The 25,272-nt window shown below is 41.7% G+C and overlaps 2 protein-coding genes across 2 annotated transcripts in view; one reads left to right on the top strand and one right to left on the bottom strand.

Moving 5' to 3' along the window:
- Window positions 1-8,219, top strand: part of LOC119660014 (sodium-dependent dopamine transporter) — a 56,569-nt gene extending 48,350 nt beyond the window's left edge. The window contains 6 exon segments of the mRNA XM_038068396.1: window positions 730-868; window positions 946-1,184; window positions 1,256-1,493; window positions 6,396-6,624; window positions 6,687-6,955; window positions 7,025-8,219. Coding sequence (XP_037924324.1) covers window positions 730-868; window positions 946-1,184; window positions 1,256-1,493; window positions 6,396-6,624; window positions 6,687-6,955; window positions 7,025-7,177 — 1,267 coding nt within the window. The 3' untranslated portion in view covers window positions 7,178-8,219.
- A 14,932-nt stretch (window positions 8,220-23,151) lies between these two features.
- LOC119661447 (GTP-binding protein Di-Ras1-like) overlaps window positions 23,152-25,272 on the bottom strand; it is a 104,377-nt gene continuing 102,256 nt past the window's right edge. The window contains exon 3 of the mRNA XM_038070790.1: window positions 23,152-23,484. Coding sequence (XP_037926718.1) covers window positions 23,155-23,484 — 330 coding nt within the window. The 3' untranslated portion in view covers window positions 23,152-23,154. The remainder of the gene's footprint in view (window positions 23,485-25,272) is intronic.

A 25,272-nucleotide genomic window follows, 5' to 3' on the forward strand; every position in this document is an offset into this window, starting at 1 on the left:
TACGTCGATCACAAAGAACACCAGTTGGGGAATGCCACTTCATCCAGGTTGCATTAATGCGTGAAACAATTTCATTACGCAGTTCTCCATTGGCTAATATCGTTGACTCGAGATTTTTAAATCGCTGAGTTCTGGCAATGGCAGTAACCTGCCCAGAACTGAATGATTTCAATATCTCGGGTCAATGCTATAAGCCAATGGAGAACTACGGTTTGATGGTGTACCCACGCTCTTGTCTTCCAGTGGACCTTCTGACTGTCGGACTGTTGCTTCCCTAACAACAACCGATCATTTCCAAACTGTTCGTGCAAGCAGTCATATTGATTTCTATGTAACCAGTTCTCCGCCTGTTATCTTTCGTAGACTTCAGGGGATAGATAAAAAAATCAGGGTGCGCGAGATTTTGTTTCTTCCCCCATGAGGGGTCAAGGTCTTCGAAGTGATGGTGTCAAAGTGGAGCATTAGAGCGCTAATTGTGCTTTACTTCACGGAGCCACTTTTACTTATTCATATTTTCCGATTGTACTGTTTTGGGGGTAGGCCATTAGTGGTAAAAGAAGGAGAAAGTATCCGTTTAAAGTCCACACATCGTCAAAAGGTTGAACTGACTTAACAGAGAAGTTTTTTTAATTAATAAAATAATTAATAGATAACATGGAAATAATATCAAATGAAAATAATTATAGGAAATATGTAAGAGTGTCAAATAAAACCTTTCTTGTTTTCCAGTCGATATATTTTAGAACTTAATGAAAGTAATGGAATACACGATTTAGGAGCAATTAAATGGGATATGGCTGTTTGCTTACTTATAGTCTACCTAATATGTTACTTTTCGTTATGGAAAGGAATAAGTACATCTGGAAAGGTAAATTTTACATTATTTAGTATCTTAACATTTCATTATTTGAACCTTTATTTTTTTCTTGCTTTCTTACGTTTCAGGTGGTTTGGTTTACTGCTTTATTTCCTTACGTAGTTTTGTTAATCTTACTCATACGTGGAATAACGTTGCCTGGTTCAGCAATGGGCATTCAGTATTACCTGAATCCAAACTTTGATGCCATCTACAAGCCTGAAGTTTGGGTCGATGCAGCAACTCAAGTTTTCTTTTCCCTTGGACCGGGATTTGGCGTTCTTTTGGCATACGCTTCCTATAATAAATACCATAACAATGTTTACAAGTAAGTGATGCATTTTATGGATATCTTTTCCTGAATTAAAATTTATAATTAAATTAAATTAAATTTTTCAGGGATGCTTTGCTCACCAGCTGCATTAACTCAGCAACAAGCTTTGTAGCTGGATTTGTGATATTCTCTGTGTTGGGCTACATGGCTCATTCGTCTGGACAGCATATTGAAGATGTTGCTACCGAGGGTCCAGGACTTGTTTTTGTTGTTTATCCAGCAGCTATTGCCACAATGCCGGGCAGCACATTTTGGGCGTTGATATTTTTTATGATGTTGTTAACGTTAGGTTTGGATAGTTCAGTAAGTATTAATAATTTTTTTTGATATTTACCAATTCCACTCTAAGAAAAAAGAAACTTGTCAACTCAACCCATTGGGACGGATTTTATTTATAACCAAACTCGCCAGAACTCTCATAAATTTCTTAGTTGTGTAGGCTATGAAATTGTCCACCCTCCTGTAGGGGTAGGCTCTTGAAAGGAAAGCATGAAAGATCATCCATTTTCCTGAACCATTGGTGACGGAGAAAGGTCTCGAAATGTATTATAAATCTGAATTTCAGCGAGTTCACTTGCATATGCATTTCTGTTGATATGACAGACGATTACAACCGACGGATGTCCTAATCGTTAGCTCTTCCTTTTTAAATGCGATGCACGTTAGGTGCGACGCTGCTTATCTTCGGGTAATTACTGTCTGTTTCTGAACCCTGCTTGCTCATTGCGCACAAAATTTTCAAGCTGTTCTTTCAAGGGTTGCGGTGTAATCTCTTATTCTATAAGCTTCCTTTTATTGCACTGCAGATTGTTGTCACTTTTCTGTATATTAGTTTCGCTCTTTCTCTTCCTGGAAAGACCTTAGGTACAAAGAGGACGAGAATTTCTTCCACTTGTGGTAGAGTAAGGAATTTTTTGGTTCAAGGAACTCCCTGCCATCCGATCCAGATCATCTATCATATAATGCCCAAGACAGTCCCATGTGCCACGGCTTCTCAGTATCTCTCTGACAATGTTGTCTGGAGGAAATTGCCCTGTATCTGTATCAAGTTGTTGATGAATCTCACGCTCCACCACTCTTTTCCGAAATAAACAGTCAGGGAATTAGGCCTTAGAAATTTCGTGCAATAATACTGAAAATCTCGATGCCCACTTTGAAGCTGGGTAAGTAAATAATAAATCTCGAGCAACAACCTTCCTTGCACTTGTTGATGGCCTTGCGTTCCTCAGCAATTATTGCGACGGGGATCACCCCCGATCACCAGCAAAAAAAGTCCTCATTTCTGTGCATGCACTAGGCTCTTAAAACATACCTCTACATCTAATACCTCCGCCCCGCAGAGCATAAACGACTATACTGTACTAGTGAGAATGCCTCTCCTACTAGAACTAGGACCCCTCCTCGTTTGACATTGGTCGATTTAAGGTAGAAAATCCCGCTGCTACCCCCGGTGTGATATTCGTTCTTCTCCCGAATTGCGTCTCAAAGAGCAGGGAGCGGTCTTTCAGATTATATCTCAATATCTACAAGAAGTACTCCGGCATATGGAAAGAATTTTCTTGTGTGCCTAGCATATTTTTTATGGCATTTTTGACATGAAGTATGTGTTCTTAGTAATGTTCTTCGTTGCTCATTGAAGCTCATTGAAACACATGAACAGCCTCTATGGCGGCATGCAATGAGAATTTCATTTGACTACAACCAAACTTCGTTGGAGATACACAGAGCACGACTTTATTCCTGATGAGCTTTGCGAGCAATTTTCCGTTTTGTCAAACATAGAGAGTCATTGGTATGTAGACAACAGTTTATGATGTTCCTTGCTTTTACTGACCAGCGCGAATTTTGCCGCTTTCCAGTGGCAAGGAAAAATGCCCTCGTTCAGCCAAGCTGTGGTGCGACATCAGTTTATGTGCACCTGCCGAGTTATCGTCAGATCCTGCCGCCTTCTTATTTTTCGTAGAGGCTGCTCTTCCTAGTTCTTTCATGGGCAATCGTCAGTACCTTCTGTACTGTTGGCATCAGTTTAAATGGGTTGTCTAGGGAATAATGCCTGCGCAATGCGGTCCATTCGTACGGCAATCAGTGAACAGCGTTTCCGTAACCCCCATTTTTTGGGATGAACCATGGATTCCGATTTATCTCATCGACTAGATCCTGCCAGTGTGTTTTGTTTTTATTTGTCGCATCGAGAAGTCTCCTTTTAGCTGCATTGTATACTATCGTTGTGGTGTATACCTCTCTCGGTCGTTTGAAGGCTGTGCCAAACGGCGGGATTTATGACACTCTTTCCACCATCCATTAATACATAGAAATTTTATCACAGTTACTTTCTTTTGGGGGCATGGAAATACTGTAAGCGATTTTTGTAAGGGCCATAACTGAATCTAAGACAGTATAACATGTAGCCCATCCAAACTTTGAAATGTCCTTGAGCATTTAAAGAGCTTCGACGTCCTCCAGAGATCAAGCCTGTGTAGGAGGCGGATTATGATAGCCGTGCTCTAGCCCTCTTTTTTTAGCACAGAGTGTTGGACTCCCGGAACGATATGTCGTCGGACTACCAACTAAATACCTCCCCATTGTCAGAGAGCTAGTCTGGAATCGTTTATCACATTACTTCGGGCTAGCTGGAATCATTTATCACATTACTTCGGGCTAGTCCGCGAACTCTTCCGCCTTACGGAGCATTCAAATCAGGGAATTCCTTTCACGAACGGGAGGGGAGAGGAGGGAAGGGAACTGTCAGTTCAAAGAATCCCTGCCATCCGGCATCTTCACCGGTAGAACTTTATCTTCTTTGCAACGAGAAGAATTCGAATGTAATGGGCAACATGGCTCCTGTCAGCGCTCCTCAGCATCTTCTCGACAATGTTGTCTAATCCCATCCTACTTTCCCATATATTTTACCATATATATCCTCTAGCGTTTCATAGAGCGGGGAGCGGTTTATCAGATAGTCCCTCAATATCCGTCAGAGATAGTTCGGCACGAGGAAAGTATTGCCTAGTGTGCTTTGAATGTCTTTTCATCTTACGGAATTAAAGGCGTTTCTGGCGTGAAGCGTTACGAGGAGCACCACCCGTCGAGCTCGTCGGCTATGTGTCTCCGCTCGACGAACGGCATCCGTAACTTGTATGACAGCATCAACTGTGGATCTCCATGTTCTAAAACCAAACTGGCGTGGGGATAAGCCTCCGGTAGCGCGTATCGCTTCACTGAATCTACCTCTGATGAGCTTTTCTAGCATTTTCCCAGTAGTGTCAAGCATACAAAGTGGGCGGTATTTTTTCTGATCAGTGCAAGCTTTGCCACCTTCCAATGAGAAGGGAAAATGCCCTCTTTCAGGCAAGTGTTAAATACTCCGAGCACTGGGTCCGGCCGATGTTGGAACACCAACTTTTATACCTCTGCTAGAATACCATCGGCTCCTGGCACCTCCTTGTTTTTTATAGAAAGGATTGCCTGTTCTAAATCTTTTATAGATAAAAGTGGGCAGGCGCTTTTCGCACCGAAATCATCATCCCGTGCCGGGTACGCAGGGAGTAGTGCCCGTGCAATGCGGTCCATCTGCCTTGATGTTTCGGGTTACCAGTTTTAAACCGAGTCCCCACGGGTTTGCGAGGTTTGCTCCTGTTCATTGCGTTGCGGTCTCCTTTTGGCTGATTTGTACCCTGTTATTATGGTACATGCCTCCTCCCGGTCATTTAGATTTTCTCCGGTACTCCTTCCGGTACTCTGCAATTTCCGCCGTCAACTCATACATATGTTAGAAGGTTCGCCAGTACCATCCAGTGTGGCCACACCTGTTCCAAGAGTTTAGACAAACCTCCTGGTGTTCACCTTTGCTCCATGCACAGAAAGAGCATCGGGGTGACGCACATCGGGAGTTTATGTCAACCACTTCGAAGGCAATATATTGATATAAGTCAGTCAACTCATTCTCCATTCCCAATATATCCTCGTTCGTATTGTTTGTATTCGCCATTTAAGGTTTTACCAGCGCATCGTATGGAAGGGAGCGGGCCGCAATAGTGTGGAACGGGGATTCCCTCGGTGAAAAAGTCCTTACCCCAGTTCCCTGCGGCCTGAGCTACAATTAGCTGCTGATCCCGGAACTCATGGGCGGATCAGCGCTCACTCGGGGAAACTTGGTCTACTAATACCGGTTTAATGCGTCCTGCCCGACCAGGGTCCCGAAGAGGCTGGCTTCTGATACACGCCACAACTACCACCTTTGCAGGACTAGTCTCAGATCATCCCATCGACTCCCAGTGTGTCCTAGCGAACATCGGTCATTAGCAGTTCGCTCTTCACCGAGAAACTTTCTCGAGACTGCCACCTAGGACGCAGGTATGCTAACTAGGAGGTCAGAACTACTAGCTCGGTCACCTTGGGGACGTCACTCTCTGCATCGTAAGGGACCCATTAAGGATCGTTGACGACCCTTGAGAGGTTCTAGCCCTCTTTAATTCTACCCTACAGACCAGATACGGCCAGAGTCTGCAGGATGTGCTCTTGACAGACGCGCCACGGTCCCTGCACAGAACGCAACCCTCTTTTTCGAAGTAAGCTTTGGTTTTGTGACGTGTATTCATAGCTCAAACACTTGGAGCAGTTTGTAGGGGCTACTCGTATTGGTGCTGAACATATTACTAAAAATAAATCAGATTTTGACACTGTTAAGAAATTCCCTCGCGAGAGTTTTTGACCTCGAGAATTTGCAGGAGTGATATCGATCTAGGCATTGGTTACATTTACATTTCAGTGATTTCTGAAAAAAGCCAAGATCTCACATTATCAAAGACCACATATGGCCCTGGCCAGAGTCTTTTTTCCTGGTGATCTTCTTCTGGAATGCATCCTTGTCGATTATCCTCGGACCTAATTACAAGGGTACTCAGCTGCTTTTTGTTATGCATATGGAAGGTACTTCTGCACTGTCTTTGAATTTGATCTTATAGCAGATCTCACTAAGGACTTCAACAAAGGTCTAGCCTTTCATCCTCCTTCGTTTCGTCGCTTTTTTTGTTCTTCTACCAGAAGTTGTTTCTCCTTTTGGTGCCCTGGAGTCTACCTTGATGAAGTCTCTTCCTGATCAGCCTAAAACTTTTCAGGGAATATTCTGAATATTACTTAAATAAGATTGTTTCATATTTAAAAAGATTCAACTTCAATTTAAATTATTTATTTTAATATTTGCAGTTTGGAGGATCCGAAGCAATTATTACAGCATTGAGTGATGAATTTCCCACCATCGGAAGAAATCGTGAAATTTTTGTTGCAGGACTGTTCAGTTTGTATTTCCTAGTGGGGCTTGCCAGCTGCACTCAGGGTGGTTTCTACTTTTTCCAGTTATTAGATCGATACGCTGCAGGATATTCAATATTGATTGCTGTATTCTTTGAATCCCTTGCCGTATCATGGATTTATGGTTAGTTGATTTAAAATGTTGGAAGAAATGCAAAATAGGAAGAACATTTGATTTCGTTGCAGGAACGAAGAGATTTTGTAATGACATCCGTGATATGATTGGCTTCCGTCCTGGCTTGTATTGGCGAGTCTGCTGGCGATTTGTTGCTCCTTTATTTTTATTGTTCATCATAGTTTATGGATTAGTGTTTTACGAACCTCTTAGTTATGAAGGATACGTCTACCCTGAATGGGCAAATATCCTGGGCTGGTGTATTGCGGGATCTTCGATGATGATGATTCCGGTCATGGCAATCTACCAAATTTTAACAACACCTGGCAGCCTTAAGAAGGTAGAGTAGCAAAATTTGAGATGGATGAAAAGCGTATAGTACTCATGCGTTGGTTTTTGCATTTTCCAGAGATTGCGGACACTTACAACACCTTGGCGAGACCAGCAAACAAATTTAAATGGCGTTACGACGGAGCCAACACAAGTTCGTCTAACAGCCTCCAAGGAGGGCGAAGAAGTTTGAGGACGACCATTTGCAAGATTTCAAGTGTACTATGTTTAATTTCGTAGAGTTATTCAATACAGAATGTTACGTAAAATATAATATATTACTATATACATGATTAGCAATAACAAATGACGTAAAACAAATCTAGAATTGACAAAAAGCAGTTTGTGTGTAGCAAGTAAGACCATTTTTTCGAGGGAAGGTAGCTATGAATTTAACAAGGACTTAATCCTATTCACCTACAGTTCAGGAATACTCGTTTTTTTAGTGAAACCTGTACAGTTCTCACGGACCTATTGCAGTTGATGAAGCATAGCGTGTTGTTGAGAAAATCATATTTATGTATTGTTGCAAATGTATTTTTGGTGGTTTGGAAGCTGAAAATGCATTTATTTATTATGAAAATGCTGTGTAGATAATAGTGTGATCGAATAAGAAGTTGTTTTCGCTTTGTTATTGTAAAAAACATTGTATTCACTCCACAACTCTGTGAATATTAGTGACAAAAGGTTAGAAATTCCAAGGAACTTTAATAGCATGATCTTCTGCAATGTGTACATACAACAAATGCTGAAAGCGTAATAGAAGCTTTAATGGACCAAATAGTTAAAGTAAAAACAAAATTATTTGCATAAACAATCGAAAAATATATAAATCCTGTACAATTACTTGCCTTAAGTATACCTTTTCGACAACAAGACATTTTTTTTGCCTTTACTAGTGACCGAACTCAAAAAAAAAAAAATTCGAATATTATCGATTTTGGATGATTTTACTTTTGTAATATGCTTTTGACAATGGAAGGCAGTTGAAATGCTAACAGGTCTTATATTCATATTATAATTTCAGTATTTATTACCAAGTAACCATTTGTTCAGGGTAAAGCGGAGTTTGACAGCCATAAATTTCGCTCTACCAACTAACCAAGTGCCAACTATGTATATTGATGGTTTGAATTTTCCGGGAATATGTTCGACTGCGTTAACTCCTCAACCAGCCATTTGAGAAGTTAATGACAGGTATTACCACTTTTGTACAAGTATCTTAACAGTTTACTAGAGTTGAAATAGCCAAATATACATTTTATGTTATACAACGGTAATGAGTTTTCTTTGCCCAAATTTTCATCGATTTTGATGCTTCTGGAAACCTGATGTAATCGAGCAGACCCTGCTTGTGAAAGGGACAAAGGCTGAAGAAAAAGAAGAAGAAGGAAACCTGATGTAATATTTTTCAGATTGCCTTCTAGTCTAGTATTTGTTTGTGGAAAATAAAACCTTATTTAAATCAATTTACTATCTGTTATTTTCTTGGGTGAGTAGAATCCATCATTGATGCGCTTGTATAGCGAAGCAGGTGCACGGCGGATTTTTACCGACTAAAAACGCCCAGCTTCTTCTTCTTTTAGTCGCCGATGGAATCATAACACAGTTGCAACTATCGCGTTTCATCCGATCTTACCATGTAGCTTGACAGATTTCTCATCGTGAAACGGTACTCTAGTACAGTCGCAAGGTTTCTCCTTGAACTTTCAAATATTGCGCAAGGAAAACGGGTCGGGAAACCGGAAGCTGGGCGCTTCAGGTATGAAAGGTTTTGTTTGTTTCTTCTGTGAGTATATTTGAGTGTAGAACTATCCCATTTGTAGGTATATAGAGGCATCTTCATGAATTTTTTCAGATTTTTCGGTTGAGTAGTTTCTGAGAATGGGTCCGTTAAAGAAATCATCACTTTCCACCCCTCCCACTCCCCGCCTTTCTAATAAATCTCAAAACTAAAACCGGCCTTGAAAAGTGCTAATCGAGACTTTTCATTTGACATCCCACATGACAATATTCGTTGAAAAAAATTTTACACCCCCCCCCCTTTTACATGTGTGGGGACCACCCTAAATTTCAACGTAGAAGCATATCACTCACTGCATGTCTGGGCGTTCACCGTTCCCACCTTTCTACCAAATTTCGTGTCAATTGGTATATACGGGCTATACCGTTTCTGAGAAAAGTGCATGTGACAGACAGACATTGAACCGATTTGAATAAGGTTTTCTTTTGCAAACAAAACCCTGAAAAAAAAACGGTTGCCATGCAATCAATGTCCTTGTTCGCTCAGTTTGGTTACTTTCTTAATAGTACTTTGTTTATTGCTTGACATTCAAGTAGCTCCCTCATCGGCTAAAGGATTTACCGGCATCATTCTCGCAAATGCAATATTGCCCCATATGATATCCGGTAAGCGCAGCATGTTCGGAGATTGCTTAGCTCATTTGCAGCCTGGGGTGTCTACATTTTGGCCATATGCTTTGTGTTGTTACCCACATTTGTATAGCGTATAAGAAAATAGAGTTGATGGCGACGATAGAATTAATTAACAATTATAGTTCAGGCCGTCAATTTTAGCAACCACCATTGCTAATGTTGAGCTGACAGTGAGTGCTTTCTACTCAATAAGCTTGAAATGCGCGTTAAGGCAAGTGGGATAAAGTAGATTCACAATATTGGGGAAACATTGTCGTAGCTAGCGCACGTGATAGGAGCAGACCTGGCAATATTACTGACTTGTAGGCATCTTTTGACGAGTCGGGATCTGCCTCATCATAAAGTCGCTTAAAACAATCGTTTTTACTTTTCCCTATTCTTCTTCGCTATTTCCGCATTCCAGCAGTAGCTGGAGTTGCGTTTTTGAGGGTATGCGTGTTTTGGAATGGAAGCACACGCTGCATATATTTGTTGAGACAATTGTAACGTCTAATTTGCGGCCGTTCCAGTAAACTCGGTATTCCACAACAGTACTTTTAGAAAGGTGGCCTGGTGTGATTATGCTTCAGGTTAAGGCTGCAAAATTCGGCAAGTCGCCACCCGATCGGTGGTCGCTGAAAACCGTGTTTGGGCGAGCCAAGAGTATGTAGCACCAGACTGGGAGAAGGTTCATCCAGCTGTCGAAGACCTGTTTGCCTGTTGGTCATGTTTTAGCGCCAAGCTGATCTAGCCAGGGATGAACCGAAACAACAGCTCGGGGATTGTCTTTTCTGCGCTAGAAAAGATGCTTTTGGCCAATGGGGAGCTTAGTTTATAGTATGGGGACTCTGGATACCTTGGATACCTCTAGATACAAATAAGACCCTTACCCTGGTGGCCGGGCTAACCAGGATGGACAAATTTCTTGAACAATTCTTGGGGCCAAGAAAAGGATTCCAAATTAAAAGCTAACAAACTGACGATAGGTGAAGAAGAGATGTTGATGCCAGGCATATTGCCCAACAATGAAAATGTTTCGAACTGAACAATAGCGTATGCTTATATATTTTCATCTGCTAAATTCCGAAAATCACTTTAAAAAGTTCCGATTAGTTCTACTTTTGAAGATACAAATGACATTCTATATAGTTTGTAGGAAATTTGCCTATCACCATTATTTTGGTATGAAGGTAGGGACCCACGACAAATCATGGGCTCCAAATATATGTTGCAATTCATGTTCAGTAATATTACGAGAATGGTTAAAAGGTAAAAAAAGATGAATGGCTTTTGCTGAACCAATGGTTTGGCGAGTGCCTACAAACCAAGTAGACGATTGTTATTTTTGGTTAACTTCCCCCATAAAAGCAGGATTGTGAATGAGAGAAATAGGAACAGTGAAATACTCGAATTTTCCATCCGCTATTCGACGATTCCACATTCAGACAACCACGAAAACAGTGAGCAAGAAGGGGAGCTCAACATGTCTTCAACATCCCATGATTCTGATTTTAAAGAAAAGGATGATCGACCGTACAAATTGACCCAATTGGAATCGAGTGATCTTAATCAAGATCTTGATTTGTCACAAGAGGAGGCGGAACTTGTACGTGCAAGGCTACAGCAATGGAATCATTTGCAAAATTATGCCAGAGTCTCCATGTACAGAAAACGTCAACGAGGTCTGCTTCCTTTTTTTTGGAAGAATTTGATTTGTTGTTGTGACATCAATTGTTTAATGGACAATTTGAATTTGGAGCATAATCCAACTGAATAGAAAATATTCATAGACTCCTCCAAGCTTACTTTGAAAGCGGTGTATAATGGCAACCGTCTTGCTTTCATTTCTTTTGGTAACACCATTCATATGAAGGAGACTTAGGCGAATGTGACCAAATATGCTGAAGATCTGCCGCGATCTAAAAGTGATCGCTATATTGTTAGACTAAATACTATTGCTTTTTATGTATGTGAAATAGTAGGGACAGGAATTCACATTCCATCCAAGCAGAGTGGCCTGCAAGAAATATTAATCCTTCTGATAAAAACGTCATTTCCGAGCCGCTTATGGATCCAAGGCATGTCCTTTATGGAACGGAGATATCAGGGTCGCTGGAATGAAGCAATGCTTGCGGATTACTGCTGATTTAAATGTAGGGATGCTCCAGAGGTCACTTACAAGAGAAAGGCCAAGAACAATGAACTCATGAGCCTGCCACTGATTTTTCAAGCCTTCAAGCGCAATCGATTTCAAGATAAGGTCGAGTAGCAAAAACAAGGGGAGCAGAGTGTTCGAGGACTCGGACGAACTATGCCAACAATGAAATAGTAACGGCCGCTGACGTGGCGGGAGGTGTGGTCTAGTGTTGTTGCCAGGCAGTCGGAGATGGTTATCGAGTATCTCCTGCAGGGCAAAAGGGAACAGGGGAGCACATCGCCTGCTTTGATTACCACCAGGTAATCCGTGGAATTCATGTCAGTGCGAGAACCAATTTCTCGCTTAGATTAGTGACGCCTGCGAGGACATAAAGCTCAAGGTCATCTTATACGACGCTTCCCAGGAGACTGGTGGCTCGGATCTGGTTGCTCATCCAATCGTTACGTCTTCAAAACTCCGGAATCCTTATGGACGACTGGTGATTAAGGAGGAGGAACCTCAGGCGAATAGCAAACCTACTCTGCTCCGCATAAATGAAGAATGCGTTTAGATACTGGAAAAGGGGACTATTAAGCGAGGTGCGGAGCCATAAATGCAAAGGTGACGACGCCACCAACGAACTGTTGAAGGAGAAGAAGATATTACAATTTATTCCATAGCACAAACGGCACTGATCGGGATAGATCTGGAATATGTATCATCATCATCAACGGTGTAACAACCGGTATCCGGTCTAGGCCTGTCTTAATAAGAAACTCCAGACATCCCGGTTTTGCGCCGAGGTCCACCAATTCGATATCCCTAAAAGCTGCCTCGTGTCCTGACCTACACCATCATTCCATCTCAGGCAGAGTCTGCCTCGTCTTCTTTTTCTACTATAGACATTGCCCTTATAGACTTCCCGGGCCCTTCCCCTCATCCGTACGGATTGATGACCCGCTCACCGCAACCTGTTGAGCCGGATTTTATCCACAACTAGACGGTCGTGGTATCGCTCATAGATTTCGTCGTTATGTAGGCTACGGAATTGTCCATCCTCATGTAGGGAGCCAAAAATTCTTCGGAGGATTCTTCTTTTCAACGGGCCAAGAGTACGCAATTTTTCTTGCTAAGAACTTAAGTCTCCTAGGAATACATGAGAACTGGTAAGATCACAGTCTTGTACAGTAAGAGCTTTGACCCTATGGTGAGACGTTTCGAGCGAAACAGTTTTTGTAAGCTGTTGGATGCCAACAATCATGCCCGGATTTCATCGTCATAACTGTTATCGGTTGTAATTTTTGACCCTAGATAGGAGAAATGTTTAATTGTACAAATTTGTAGTCTCCTATCTTTATTGTTTTCTTGTTTGACCAGTGCGATTCTTCGCGGTTCTTCAGGTGATTGTGCAGATCATTGTGCATCTTCAGTACCTCAGTTGACTGCGGTTATTGCGGCATCCATTTCCCTCTTATAGGTGTTGCGGAGGGCTGTTCTGTGGACGGCTTCAGTCTTAACCTGATTGGCAGAGGGGATTCTAGGTGGTGTTGTTATTCGAGCTAGGTGCACCATGCCAACGATATAGTGATCCGAGTCTATATTGGCCCTCTTATATATTCTGACAGTCATCAAGGTTGAGAGGTGGCGGCGTTCGATCAACACGTGATAAATTTGGTTGAAAGTGGTCCCGTCTGAAGAAGCCTACGTTTGTTCATGGACCGCTTTCCGCGCAAACCAGGTACTTCCAACAACCATTTTGCATGAGACTGTTAAGTGAATAATAATAATAGAAAAATCGTAATAAAAAACTCAAAAAATTACTATTTAGTACTGGTTAAGCATCGTATACAGCGTTGACGGTCCAGCAACATGGATTCGACCAATTATTGGACATATTCGGCCGGAATTTTTCTCCACTATACGAGAAGACGTTCCATTGAATATTGTTTTTGGAAGTGCGAAGTTTCGCGGAGCCTATCCATGACATAATCCCGCACGTTCTCAATAATATTGCAGCTCGAAAATTGTGGAGAGATTTTGAGTAGCTTTAGGCATTATCACATGTCTGTTTATCACGCTTTATGATTCGGGTTGCTGTCTCGGCATAACCAATTTCGCTGGCATGCAGATTTTTTTTTTAAATATCGGAAATACGAAAGACAAAGAGGTTGGAGGAACATGTGGGAGGTTTAAAGGGGGCCGTGGAATTCCCGATCAGCCGTCTCATTACTGGATAATACCAACGAAGCACATTGTATCCTGCGAAGTTTATTTGTTGCCAGCAGGTCGCTCGCATCGTGAAATTTTCAGTATTCTATAAAGAAGGCATGCGTTTTTGGTTTTTGGATGTGGAAGTTTCTTTAGCATAAATGGAATTATACGGGAGGAGACGAAATTTGATCATATTATATATACGATAATCGAAAACGGTATCATTACCGCCTTTCAGTAATTAGAAAAGGCATGCCTCAGGTGCCTGCTGCACGGAAACAAACCGTCGCAATACTAGCACGATCTTATCGATTCAGCCAGATGTAGTGTGACCGTGACTGTTTTGAAAACTCTATTTGTGGAGTAGCTATCGGAGTATATTCGTTCCCCGTCTTTTATAAGAACACAAATTTGGGCAAGCTGGCGGAGACCGCCGATCGAATTGCTGAAATACATCATCAATCATTCCAAAAAACTGGCCAGATCGAGGCCATCAAGAAGACGGGGTTTAAGTTTCTGGTAGGCACAGAAGCCGCCGCCCGTTACTCCTGCAGATAAGGACAAGAAAATATATACCAAAAACAGACTTGACTTTATTCTACACTCATTAACACGTATGGGGAAAGGCCACTGATACTAAACCTCGGTCTGCGTCGGGAATTGAGAAAGAGCTTCATCGTCACAAACATCGAACAACCGATTCTGGGTGCGAATTTTCTGAAGCACTATCGATATTATCGTCTAAGCTAACAGCGTAGATAGCGGAGAGGAGTGTTCCACTATTCCACTAAAACAGATCTATCAGTGGAAAAGCTCCAAATGGCCAAGGCAGAGTTTAAATCTATGATTACTCAAGGAATCTGTCGTCCCTCTGATATTTAGTAGGTTAGTCTACTCCACCTCGCTCCCAAGGAAACTGTATAAACTGCAGGTCTGTAGACTGTAGACAAAGTGTGATCTCACCAGTTCGTATTACCGAATACTGGTAAAAGCAGCATAAATAGATCAGCTCAGCAGATTCCTAAGGATTGTAAATTTCTATAGATGCCTTTTTCCCAGAGCAGTCCGTGTACAGGCATCTCTACATTGACTGTTAGCGGAGCCAAAGACAGGGACAGGACTCTAATTTCATGGGTTCCAGAATTGGCCATGAGAAAATTTGGTATCCCAATGAAATCGATAAGACTGACTAGGCTGACCCTGACCAATGTGTGAGACCAGATAAAAGCAGCAAGATCACTCTCTAGACCATTCGATATCAACAACGGTCTACGATAAGGGAATGCTCTATCATGCGTCCTCTTTAACCTGGCCCTGGAGAAAGTGATCCGTGATCCTGAGGTAATTGCAAGAGGTACGATCCTCTTTAAGTCCACCCAACTATTGGCCTATGCTGACGATATCGACACCATGGGAAGAACGACCCGAGACGTACAGACTGCCTTCATCCAGATCGAGCGGGCGGCAATCGGCGCGAAATCTTGAGCTGCACATCAATGAAGGCAAGACAAAGTACATGGTGGAAACGTGAGCACCAAAAATCAAAAAACGAACAACATCAAGTCCCACTGGTCACACGGGAAGAATAAAGATAGGAGACTACAAGTTTGAGACCGTTGATAATTTCCCCTATCAAAATCACAACCTAGTCAAAAATCACAACCGGTACCAGCTACGATGATGAAATCCGCGCACGGTTGTTGCCAGCCAACAGAGCTTAGCCAGCTTACAAAAACTGTTCCCCTCGAAACGACTCACCATAGGGTCAAAGCTTTTACTGTACAAGACAATGATCTTGCCAGTCCTCATGTATTCCTCGGAAAATTTCGAACTCTTGACCGCGCTCTAGAGAAGAATATTCCGCAGAATCTTTGGCCTCCTACATGAGGATGGACGATTCCGTAGCCTACATAACAACGAAATCGATGAGCGATACCACGACCGTCTGGTTGTGGATAAAATCCGACTCAACAGGTTGCGGTGTGCGGGTCACTTAATCCGTATGGATGAGGATGATCCAGCCCGAAGGGTATATATGGTAGGAAAAGAAGACGAGGCAGACACTGCCTGAGATGGAGCGATGGCGTGGGTCCGGATGGCAGACAACTTGTAGGGACATCAAATTGGTGTACTTCGGCGCAAAACCGGGATGTCTGGAGTTCCTTATTACGGTAGACCTAGAGCGGATACGGGTTGTTGGGCCGTTGATGATGATGAAGATGAGTGCTAAGAATGACGTAAGTCGAGGCATCAGGGGATTAGGGAAAGCAGATTGGATAGCAGAAGATCAAGTGTACCGTTTGAATAATTTCTGGTGAGATTAAAAAGTTGTTCATTAAGGTGTCGAGATGAGAAGGAGGAGGAAAGGAGTAATTGGGATGTGAAGGGTCAGGTGAAGGAAGGTTTAAATCATCACAAACAATAAAAGGAAGAGCGAGGAGGGAGGAGGGAGAGCGAATAACTTCAATTACGATTATTATATTTTTTTGCAGAATTCCTTGTACTTGTGGCAGAGACATGGCAAATATATGTAGTAAATAATAAACTTTCTTAAATATCACATACAAATCATGTAACCTTTTCTCCTGTCTGGAACGCCAAGCTTTTGTTTTATGTCTTACTGAAGCATCCTATAATTTACTCTGGAAGGAATTTTTAATTTGAAAAAAAAAACCTAACGTTGTCCGTCAATTGTAATCCCACCCTAAGAATTGTCGACGTCAAAGCTACTTGCAGAATGCTTTTTGCTATAAAAGTAGGCGTGCAGTTATGGCAAAGCTCTTTTGAAAGCTAAGGACGAATCGTAGGAGCTAATCACTAATATTTTGAAAGAGTGCTTGGTTGAAATTTTCGGTGAAAGCTTTGTTAAAATTTCAGTAGAGCCGAGAACGGTATGTTTATCCGATTAGGGCAGATTCAAATACAAAGCTTCCTTCATTTTTGTTCAAGGATAATTATTTTGAGATTTATGCCTATGTTGGAGGAACGACTGAAGCTGATTGAAGTGTTGGGATTGGCGGTGTCTTCCTAACTGCTCTAACGACTTTGGTCCTAAAAAAAAAACAAATATTTTTCGGTTACTTTTACCTAGACCTTATTTTCGGAATTGCCAAATTTCGGAATTTTTTAATTTTGTTTAAAACACTGAACAGGTATATGGGTTGGGGTTCAGGCGGAGGGAAAATGGGCGCAAAGTGGAGGAATCTCCTAAAAAATTTTAAACGCTCGTGGCTCCGTTAATATTAGGAATTTCGCGAAAAGCAGCTTAATTCGTGATCATTTGTATTTGGGAGAATTAGTTCTTTGAAATAGTATAAGTGATAGGTGATGTGTTTTTTCCAAACTAATAATAAAATTTTATGCGTTTTTAAAATTGTTTTGTAAAACAGGTAAAAAGGTTCAAAGAATTATGGTCCGGACACGCCAGTGGGGGGCGGATTTTTACCAACTAGAACCACTCCTGACTCCTTACCTCCCCCATAGAACCACCCAAATTTAAATTACATTAGCTCGCGAGAAATTAGGTGATATCATATTTCCACGCTTTCCCCTCAACCACTCGCCGGAGGCAGAGAATAATCTGTGTGTCTAATGACCGTTTTTGAGTGGTCCTATCGCTGTTAGTGCCACCCAAGCATTTGGTGGATGGCTTGGAAGTGATGGTACGATTCCAAATGTGAATGCGGGTGTTCCTTCGTTTTCAGCTCCTTCCTCTGTAAGTGTGATTTTGCAAGTGACTATCGACAACAGCAGCGAGGTAGGTGGGGATACATACCAAGCCGAGTTGAATGCATTCTTCACGTCCAGAGTCATAACCATTCAATATTGTCTGGTGTGACCCTTTGCATGAAGTTCATCCTTAGCCGAACAAGTAATGAATTTGATGACATCCATGATTGATCTGGCTTTACAGATTTCACTTTTTCCATCTGAAGTGCCACTTTGGCTCTCAACATTTGGGAGTAATCTTTGTAGATTACCTTCTTTAGTATTTTCTTCATGGTGTCTAGGTGACATATCAGTTTATAGGAGATTGCCTCGCCTGGAAGTTTAACAGCCTTAAACAGAAGAAACAGTTTCTGTTGCTGTAATAGTGTTGGGAATGTTTCCATTGACATACAACCCTTGAACACCTCAGCGAGTATGTCGGGTCGGGATATCATGGTCCCCGCAAGTTGTCCGTGCCCCTCTCTTGTTGGGGAATAACGTCTGGATAATTTCCATAAAGAAGTAGGTTACATAACCTGCAAAGATAAATGACACGTGAGTCGCCCCATAACAATTTTGTATGTACTCCTCCATGTGTGTACTTTCACGTCTGAGCAGAGTTCTTTCTTGCTTCGCTAGCTAGCCTGCTCAAAGCTGCTGCGGGATTCCTTAAATGCGTACTTTTTTTTTGCTTTCCTGCTTAACGCCCTGTGAGCCACTTGTCTGGCTCTGTGGCAAGTCTATCGAAGGTAAGTCGATTTACTATTCCACACTTAGGTCTTCTGCTTGGGAATGCGCATCTTCTTAGCATGGGTGCGCAACATGCCTTGACGATGCCTTGCATTATATGGAGAGCGATATCAGTGGATGTGCTTGCCTTCTTGGACTAGTCTAACCACACCTCCATGTATATTTTCCGATCTATTGCTTTTATAGACTAATCTGACATTCTTTCCAGTTTTGGTTTTGAACATATTAAGCGGACTAACAAAAGTCATATCTTCAGTCGAATTAGCTACACCCCAATCCCCTCTCATTTCATTTAGTGTTTGCATCATCTTCGTTAACCAACACTATGTATATCAAAAGCTTCTAATGAACTCCTCCTGTGGTAGTTCCTTGCCCTCTTACTAGTGGGTCCACCTATTAATATCACCAGCAAGCATTTTCGGGATGGCGTCGGGAACAACACTTAGCAATGTGTAACCTGGTGGGGCGCAGCAGCTGTACACATATGCACCACCTATTTTCGTTCACATAAAGCTAACTGACTCATGTTATATCGTATGGCTTGGCACGGGCCCAATATGTGACTCATACACCACCGCCGAGGTTTCCCTAAGGTTCACTCTAGATGACAATTTCCATCTCGGATTTGTAAATCGCTTACCCAAGCAAATCCTGAGTGATCCTGTAATGATTTTGGATTATTTGAGTAAACTTTATTTTCGCATTGTAGTTAATGATTTCCTAAAAGGTCTTAGAATTGACGAGCTTATTCCTGTATTGATGCATTCCCCCATTTTGAAGACCCTCTTGAACAGCGCTCTTCTTTTAGTCCATCATTCTTGGCTTTCATTATTGGTGTTCTTCGTAGAGCTTTGAATTTGTATCACTCAAGTTATCCATTACCGCGGAACTGTGGTCAATGAATTTCTGCCACCTGGCACCTGGCATTGAGAAACGGTTACACCTATTGAGACGAAATTTGGTGAACTGTCCATCCTCACGTAAGCAGCGAATCACATCTTTCAATGTTGAGCTCCAGGGAGTTGGGTCCATATATATTTACCTCTTTTAACATGTAAAAACTGTGTGGGTTATCAAATGAAAGGTTTCGATTAGAAGTTCTTGAAACAATTATCAGTTTTGATATCAGTTGTAAAGGGGGGAGCGACTACGGGGGTTAGAAGTTGGACACTTATTTCAAGAGACCATTTTCAGAAATTACCTAACATAAACAATCATAAGGTACCTGTGCAATTTTGTTAAATTACCGCATGAAATTTGTGTTTCGGTATTGAAGCGTTCTTTCGTAATCATAACTATGAGGCTACTTGAGTTATTCTGGTGAAATATGAATAATAACAATGATGCTGTCAAGAGAAGTTGCATTGCATCCTAGAAGAATTACTATGCCTTTTAATGGTTATAGTATATCCGTTATCAAGTCCATAACCGACAGAATTTTAAACATGTTCCCAACTTCCAAATATTTTATTAAGTATTCACTCAGGTACCTTAATCCCTTTCTGGTTCCACAGAAGTGTTCTGGGCTGTATAATGGCATCCCTGCTCTTTTCTGGCCAGGTTATCAGTTGTCTTGTCTTTCTAACCCAAAGCGGTAATCAATTTCTGATTCTTCAGTCGGTCACTGTCATACTCTCCCATTTTGCATTACGTCAACGTGTTTCAAACTTCTTCTAACAATTACCGCGGATACCGCCTAGAATGTATGTCAGTTTTCCATTGACATAGGCAACTTTCCCCTTTTTCTGATACTCCCGGTCAATCTAAAAATGCTCTCCTTGCCTGCATTTATATGCGCACATGGACTACGATGGCCTTGACTGGTTTGATTGGTAACTCCATCGACCTGCATCAAGTACGAGAAATTCTTAGTCAAGTTTGGATTGTATTCCGATAGCCTATTAGCCTCATATTTGTTTCTACAGATTAAAACAATGTTGTGAGCGCAACTCCGGACCTATATTCCAGTATTTCTTAGCTCTCCTATGAGTTTACTAACTATCGTAATCCATATAAGCGGTGATAGCACCCCGCCTTGTGAATAACCTTGATAGTGTTCATGACAATAGAATTTGCACCTTTCGGCAATACATTTTGCCTACTCTTTCACATCCTTCCAATTGAGAAGGGCAGTGTATCTTCCACCCTATTCCGGATCAGGGCATACCCTAGTTCTGTATGCGATGTGTTGTTGAACGCTCCTTCGATATCCAAAGAGTACGCAGTGATATTTGTTAAGTTTCTATGCCATCCTGTTATATATCCATTACTTGATAATAATAATAATCGTTGACGAAACAATCCAATTGGATCAGGGCCTTCAAGACCGTAACGGTACAACACAGTACACTGTAGGAGGCAATGTGGTCAGCATTGTGCTCGCCCGGGATTATTACTCAGATACTCATTCACAGCTGAGTCGACTGGTATCCGGCGTTAAATCATGATACAAATTCCACGTACGATAGCGTTGTGCTGTAACCACTCAGCTATCCGGATAACATCACTTGATACAAAGAAGTTTTGGTTGACCTTCCTGCGTGGTAAGCGTGTTGACATGTATGTAAGGGATTGCGCATAGAAACGTTTTTTCACCGTTTTAAGTACGAACGATGCCAGGCAGATCGGTCTAAAAGATTTAAGGTGAAAGGGATCATTTTTATCCGCTTTCAGAATAAAGACCTTTCTGGCCCGCCTGCATGCCCTTGGTATACACCCCAAGGCTATGCTGTCCCTTACCATTATTAGAAGAGACTTTAAGATTATGGGGCCCCTCTGGAGTAGTGATGGAAAAATGTCATCTACTCCGGGTGATTTCGATGGTTTAAAGATTCTTACCCTACCTTCCGGGCATACCTCTTTCGCTAGTTTCCAATTCTCCTCTTCCCCTTCTGTTTGCTGTTGGTATGTCAGGCAGAATGTTGTTGCCTCTGCTGTGGACTAGGACCCCGGGAAATAAGTTCTAAAATAGGTATATTTCTTTCCTCCTCATTCTCGTAATTCGCACATCTTCCTTTTTCGGAAAGACAGAAGATATTGCCCTATCTTTGGCTATAGCTTTTCATAGTCTGGACGTTTTTGTCTTTTGTTCAATCCCTTCACAGAATTCCCTGAAGCTTGCTTCTCTGACCGAATTCTTTTTTTTCTTTAGCCTTTGTCCCGTTCACAAGCGGGGTTGGCTTGTCGTGATCGATTTTGCAATTTAGCTCTATCAAATGCCTGATCTGTATGGAATCGCGAGGCTTTTAAATTCCCATTCAGCGTATCAAGCCACCGTTATTTCGGCCGGCCTTTGGTCGCTTACCATTGATACGTCGATCACAAAGAACGCCAGTTGTGCAACACCATTTCATCTAGGTTGCGTTACTGCGGGAAGCAATTTCAAAACGAAGTTCTCCGTCGGCTGATAGCGTTGACCCGAGATATTTAAATCGCTCAGTCAGGTCACTGCCGCTGACAGTGATTGTGCATATTTCGTGCATGTGTCGTCAAAACTCAGTTTTATTCAGATTCAATCTAAGACCGTGTTGCATTAGGCGATCATTCCATTTTTGGATAAGTTGCTCGAGATCAGTTTTGCTATCAGATGCCAGGAAAACATCATCTGCATAAAGCAGAGTATAGGGCACTGGACGTTGAATATCCTTTGTGAGAGTGCCATAACAAGAACAAATAGGAGTGGTGAGAGGGCGCTTCCTTGATGAACACCAACAAAGACACGAAGCGGCTTTGATACACCCGCCACACTTCGAACTTTATTTTTCGGATCGTGGTAGAACAGTTGGACCCAGCGCATAAGTTGTTCTGGCAATTGTTGTCGTAGAGCATACCAGATGCTTCTCTGACAGCATTGCTATATGTTATAAGTGTCTTTTTGTATCTGGCCATTCATAGTATTTTGTTAATAGTAGAGCCATCTCGAACTCACTAAAGTTCTTGGTAGAGTTAGGTTTGGGTCCTGTAGAGGAGATAGATATGTTGACTCTCAGAGAGCTAGGTTCCACATCAGTCTACTCTGCAATCTATTGGTTGACTCCCCGTTTGAAGGACTGTAGCTCGAGTTTCTCATACTGCTCTTCGATAAATTATTAACTTGCTAATGGAAGATATTCACGTTTCCATGTTCCATTTCTCAAATAAGATGCGGGTTTAATGTCAATAGCGCTTAAAGAATTTGATATTGCTAAAACGTATCATCGTTTAAATAGATTCACCTGATTACACAATTTTAATACTTTTTATAAAGGACGAAATTTCCTGTAACTTCACTTTCAAAGCTGTGTTCGTAAGTCTTATTATTCGTCTTAGTTATTTTACTTTTGGTAGTATTCCCTTGAAGAGCTCCTTAAATGCATGATATAACATTTTGGTATTATAGCGTTGAGGGAGGAAGGAGCCGACACCGTCTCCATTTCTGGTTCTACTGGTTAGTTTATATGCAAGTATGACCACACGCTTTCAGGTTTTTTGAGTGGTTGTGCTCCGGCAAGAATTTGAGAAATACGTAAAAAATTAAGACCAGTGCTCGAAGAGAAAGTAGACTGCGCTGGCAACAAATTAATAGCATAAGTGTGGATTAATGGGGATAAGGTTACGGTGAAAACTACTTATAAATTGCTTTCAATTTATTTGGGAGAATTTTAATTATGTATGAAATTATTGGGTTATTTTTCAAGAGAAAAAGACCAGGGACATTGATATATTTTTATTTAATATTGCACTCTGCATGATCTACAGCTACGTAATTATTAAGTTTATTTAATTCGTTAAGTATTACATGTTAATAAAAATACTTTGACAATATCACAAGCAAATTTCCCCGTGTATTTGACTTATAAAAGGGCAGGTAATTTATTAATCACCATTTGCGAAACGATTAATTTAAAAAAAATTCATTCGAAATTTATTTGGTTTCTTCTTCGTTTCCTAAGGTCCATTCATACAAATCCATAAAACATTCAAAAGCCTCGCGGAATAGTTGTTATAAATTAAGCAACTGTACAGGAATGTCGTTTTAATGTTTGTTTCGTTATACTGAATTTATTGTGAGTTTGTGATTGGGTCGAATAATTTGGCAAGGACTGCCGCCGCCTTCGCACAGCTGGACTCAAGTTGTAGTGGATATTTGACTGGACTAAGAGCTCCTTGAACACCTCGATTATACCGACATTGTCCTTTGCTGAGCATTCAACGTAGCCGCACTTCCAGTCGATCGTTGCAATACTCTCTGTAACTTCTTGTTTCAGTTTCCGTGAGGATGTGTCGACTTTATTTCCAACAATTACTATCGGTGCTTTAAAGCCTCTCGAGTCCACAATCTGGAATTGGAAAAAATATATATAAAATATTTGTTTTCATCTCAATCTATAAGGGACGGAATAGGTGGAAATGTGTGAAAAATTGTTCCAATTGGTAAGTTGAGCTATGTCACGGCGAAATTGTATGATCCTATAATGAAACTAAGGGGGGGGGGGCTTGGGGGTCAGGGAGTTTCCAGTCAGTCGAGAAAAGCCTGGAGACCATACAGTAGCCGCTTAGTGTTCTTTTGCATATTTTTGGATTGGGCGGCTTCTGAGAATGGGTCCGCAAAAGAAATGATCAATCTTCGGCCCCCACACTTCTCCCTTTTGCATCAAGCGTCAGGATTGGAAAGTACTAAGGACCTTTCATTTGATGTCCCACATGACAATATTCCAACAAATTTCATTTTAATATTAGCTGCCTCTGATAAACGTGTGTGCGACAGACAGACAGGCAGTAAACCGATTTTAATACATAACATTTATACAATACCTTAAATAGTTAGATTTATTTGCTAATCCCTGTCGCCAAAAGGTTGACTAAGCGCTCTAATGATTTGTTGAAGTAGTAATGATGAAAGGATCCCTCAGACTTCCACCATTTTATGCAGTTCCGGTTGTGTCCTTGAACTTGTCCTTCAATTTTTCTCGATTTATTTTGTGGAGGAGACGATTCAATGGGCGTGGATTAGAGAGATTTTCAGAGTGTTTGTTTTTATGCGAAATTTTGTGAGAAAGATGCAAATCGACATTGAAAACAAAGGTCGGGAAACCGGAAGCTGAACGCTTTAGGTATGAATGGTTTTGTGCATTGCTTATGTCAAGTATTATTAAAAGTAGGACCAAGACGGCTATGGTTTCTTACCAGGGCAGAAGCAACTCTTCAGACACTGGTTCACCTCTGCCTCTGGCTGTACGCTCCCTTTTGTAATTCGCAAAACACGACAAGGGTACGAATTATAATCAACGTAAATTCGCCTACAGTTCAGACCAAAGCTCGGCCAGAGCTAGACAATTTTTTTAGGGAATGGGGAGTCCTAAGTCTGCATACACTTGATGCCGGACCGGACCAAATAGAGAGCAACTTGCTCCTACTTTTGATGGTCCACGGACTCCTCTTTTTGGCTTTAACACCCAAGTTTCCAAAATTAAAAGAAGAGCAAAGATGCATCGCACTTATGAGAAGACGTCTCCTGCTAGCGATGGAACCCAGAAACTTTGCTTACTTCCATTTTTCACAGTGCACTCTTATTGTTGCGATGAGGCTCACTGACGATGATAGATTGTCTGGTAGGTCTTGCGCTGCCTCGAAATTGCTGAGGTTGATTTGTGTCAACCTCATTTCTTTACTGCATCCAAGGCTTTCCTAAACACTGGGCATCTGTTCCTGCCTTTAACGTGTTGACAGTCTATGCCCTTGCTACCTTACCGCGGAAATTTTCAGTCGTTTTACCCGGTGACTTCATTAACTCCAGCATCAAATCTCCTGTTTGGAACATCTAATTCGGCTGACGATTTCTTCAAGGTCCATTAGCTCAGGATCGGATTTAACCTTCCCGAGGATATTGGCATAAGTCATATCACATTTTTTTGAGATGATGATCAATTCGGGCCGAAAGTTTCTTTAACGTGTCCCATTTTTCTTTCTGCCAACCTTGGTCCATGCTTCCTTGGTTCCTTTTTGGCACTTTACCGCCCTTGGGTCGATTGGAGCTGGCACCTACGATTTTAGTCATTTTATTCGCCTTCTCCTTTGCCGAGGAGAGTCCTTTTCGCCTTTTGGCGTCCTGCGAGGATTCGCGGGAA

The sequence above is a fragment of the Hermetia illucens genome, chromosome 1 (assembly GCF_905115235.1).
Source record: "Hermetia illucens chromosome 1, iHerIll2.2.curated.20191125, whole genome shotgun sequence".
Taxonomy (NCBI): Eukaryota; Metazoa; Arthropoda; class Insecta; order Diptera; family Stratiomyidae; genus Hermetia; species Hermetia illucens.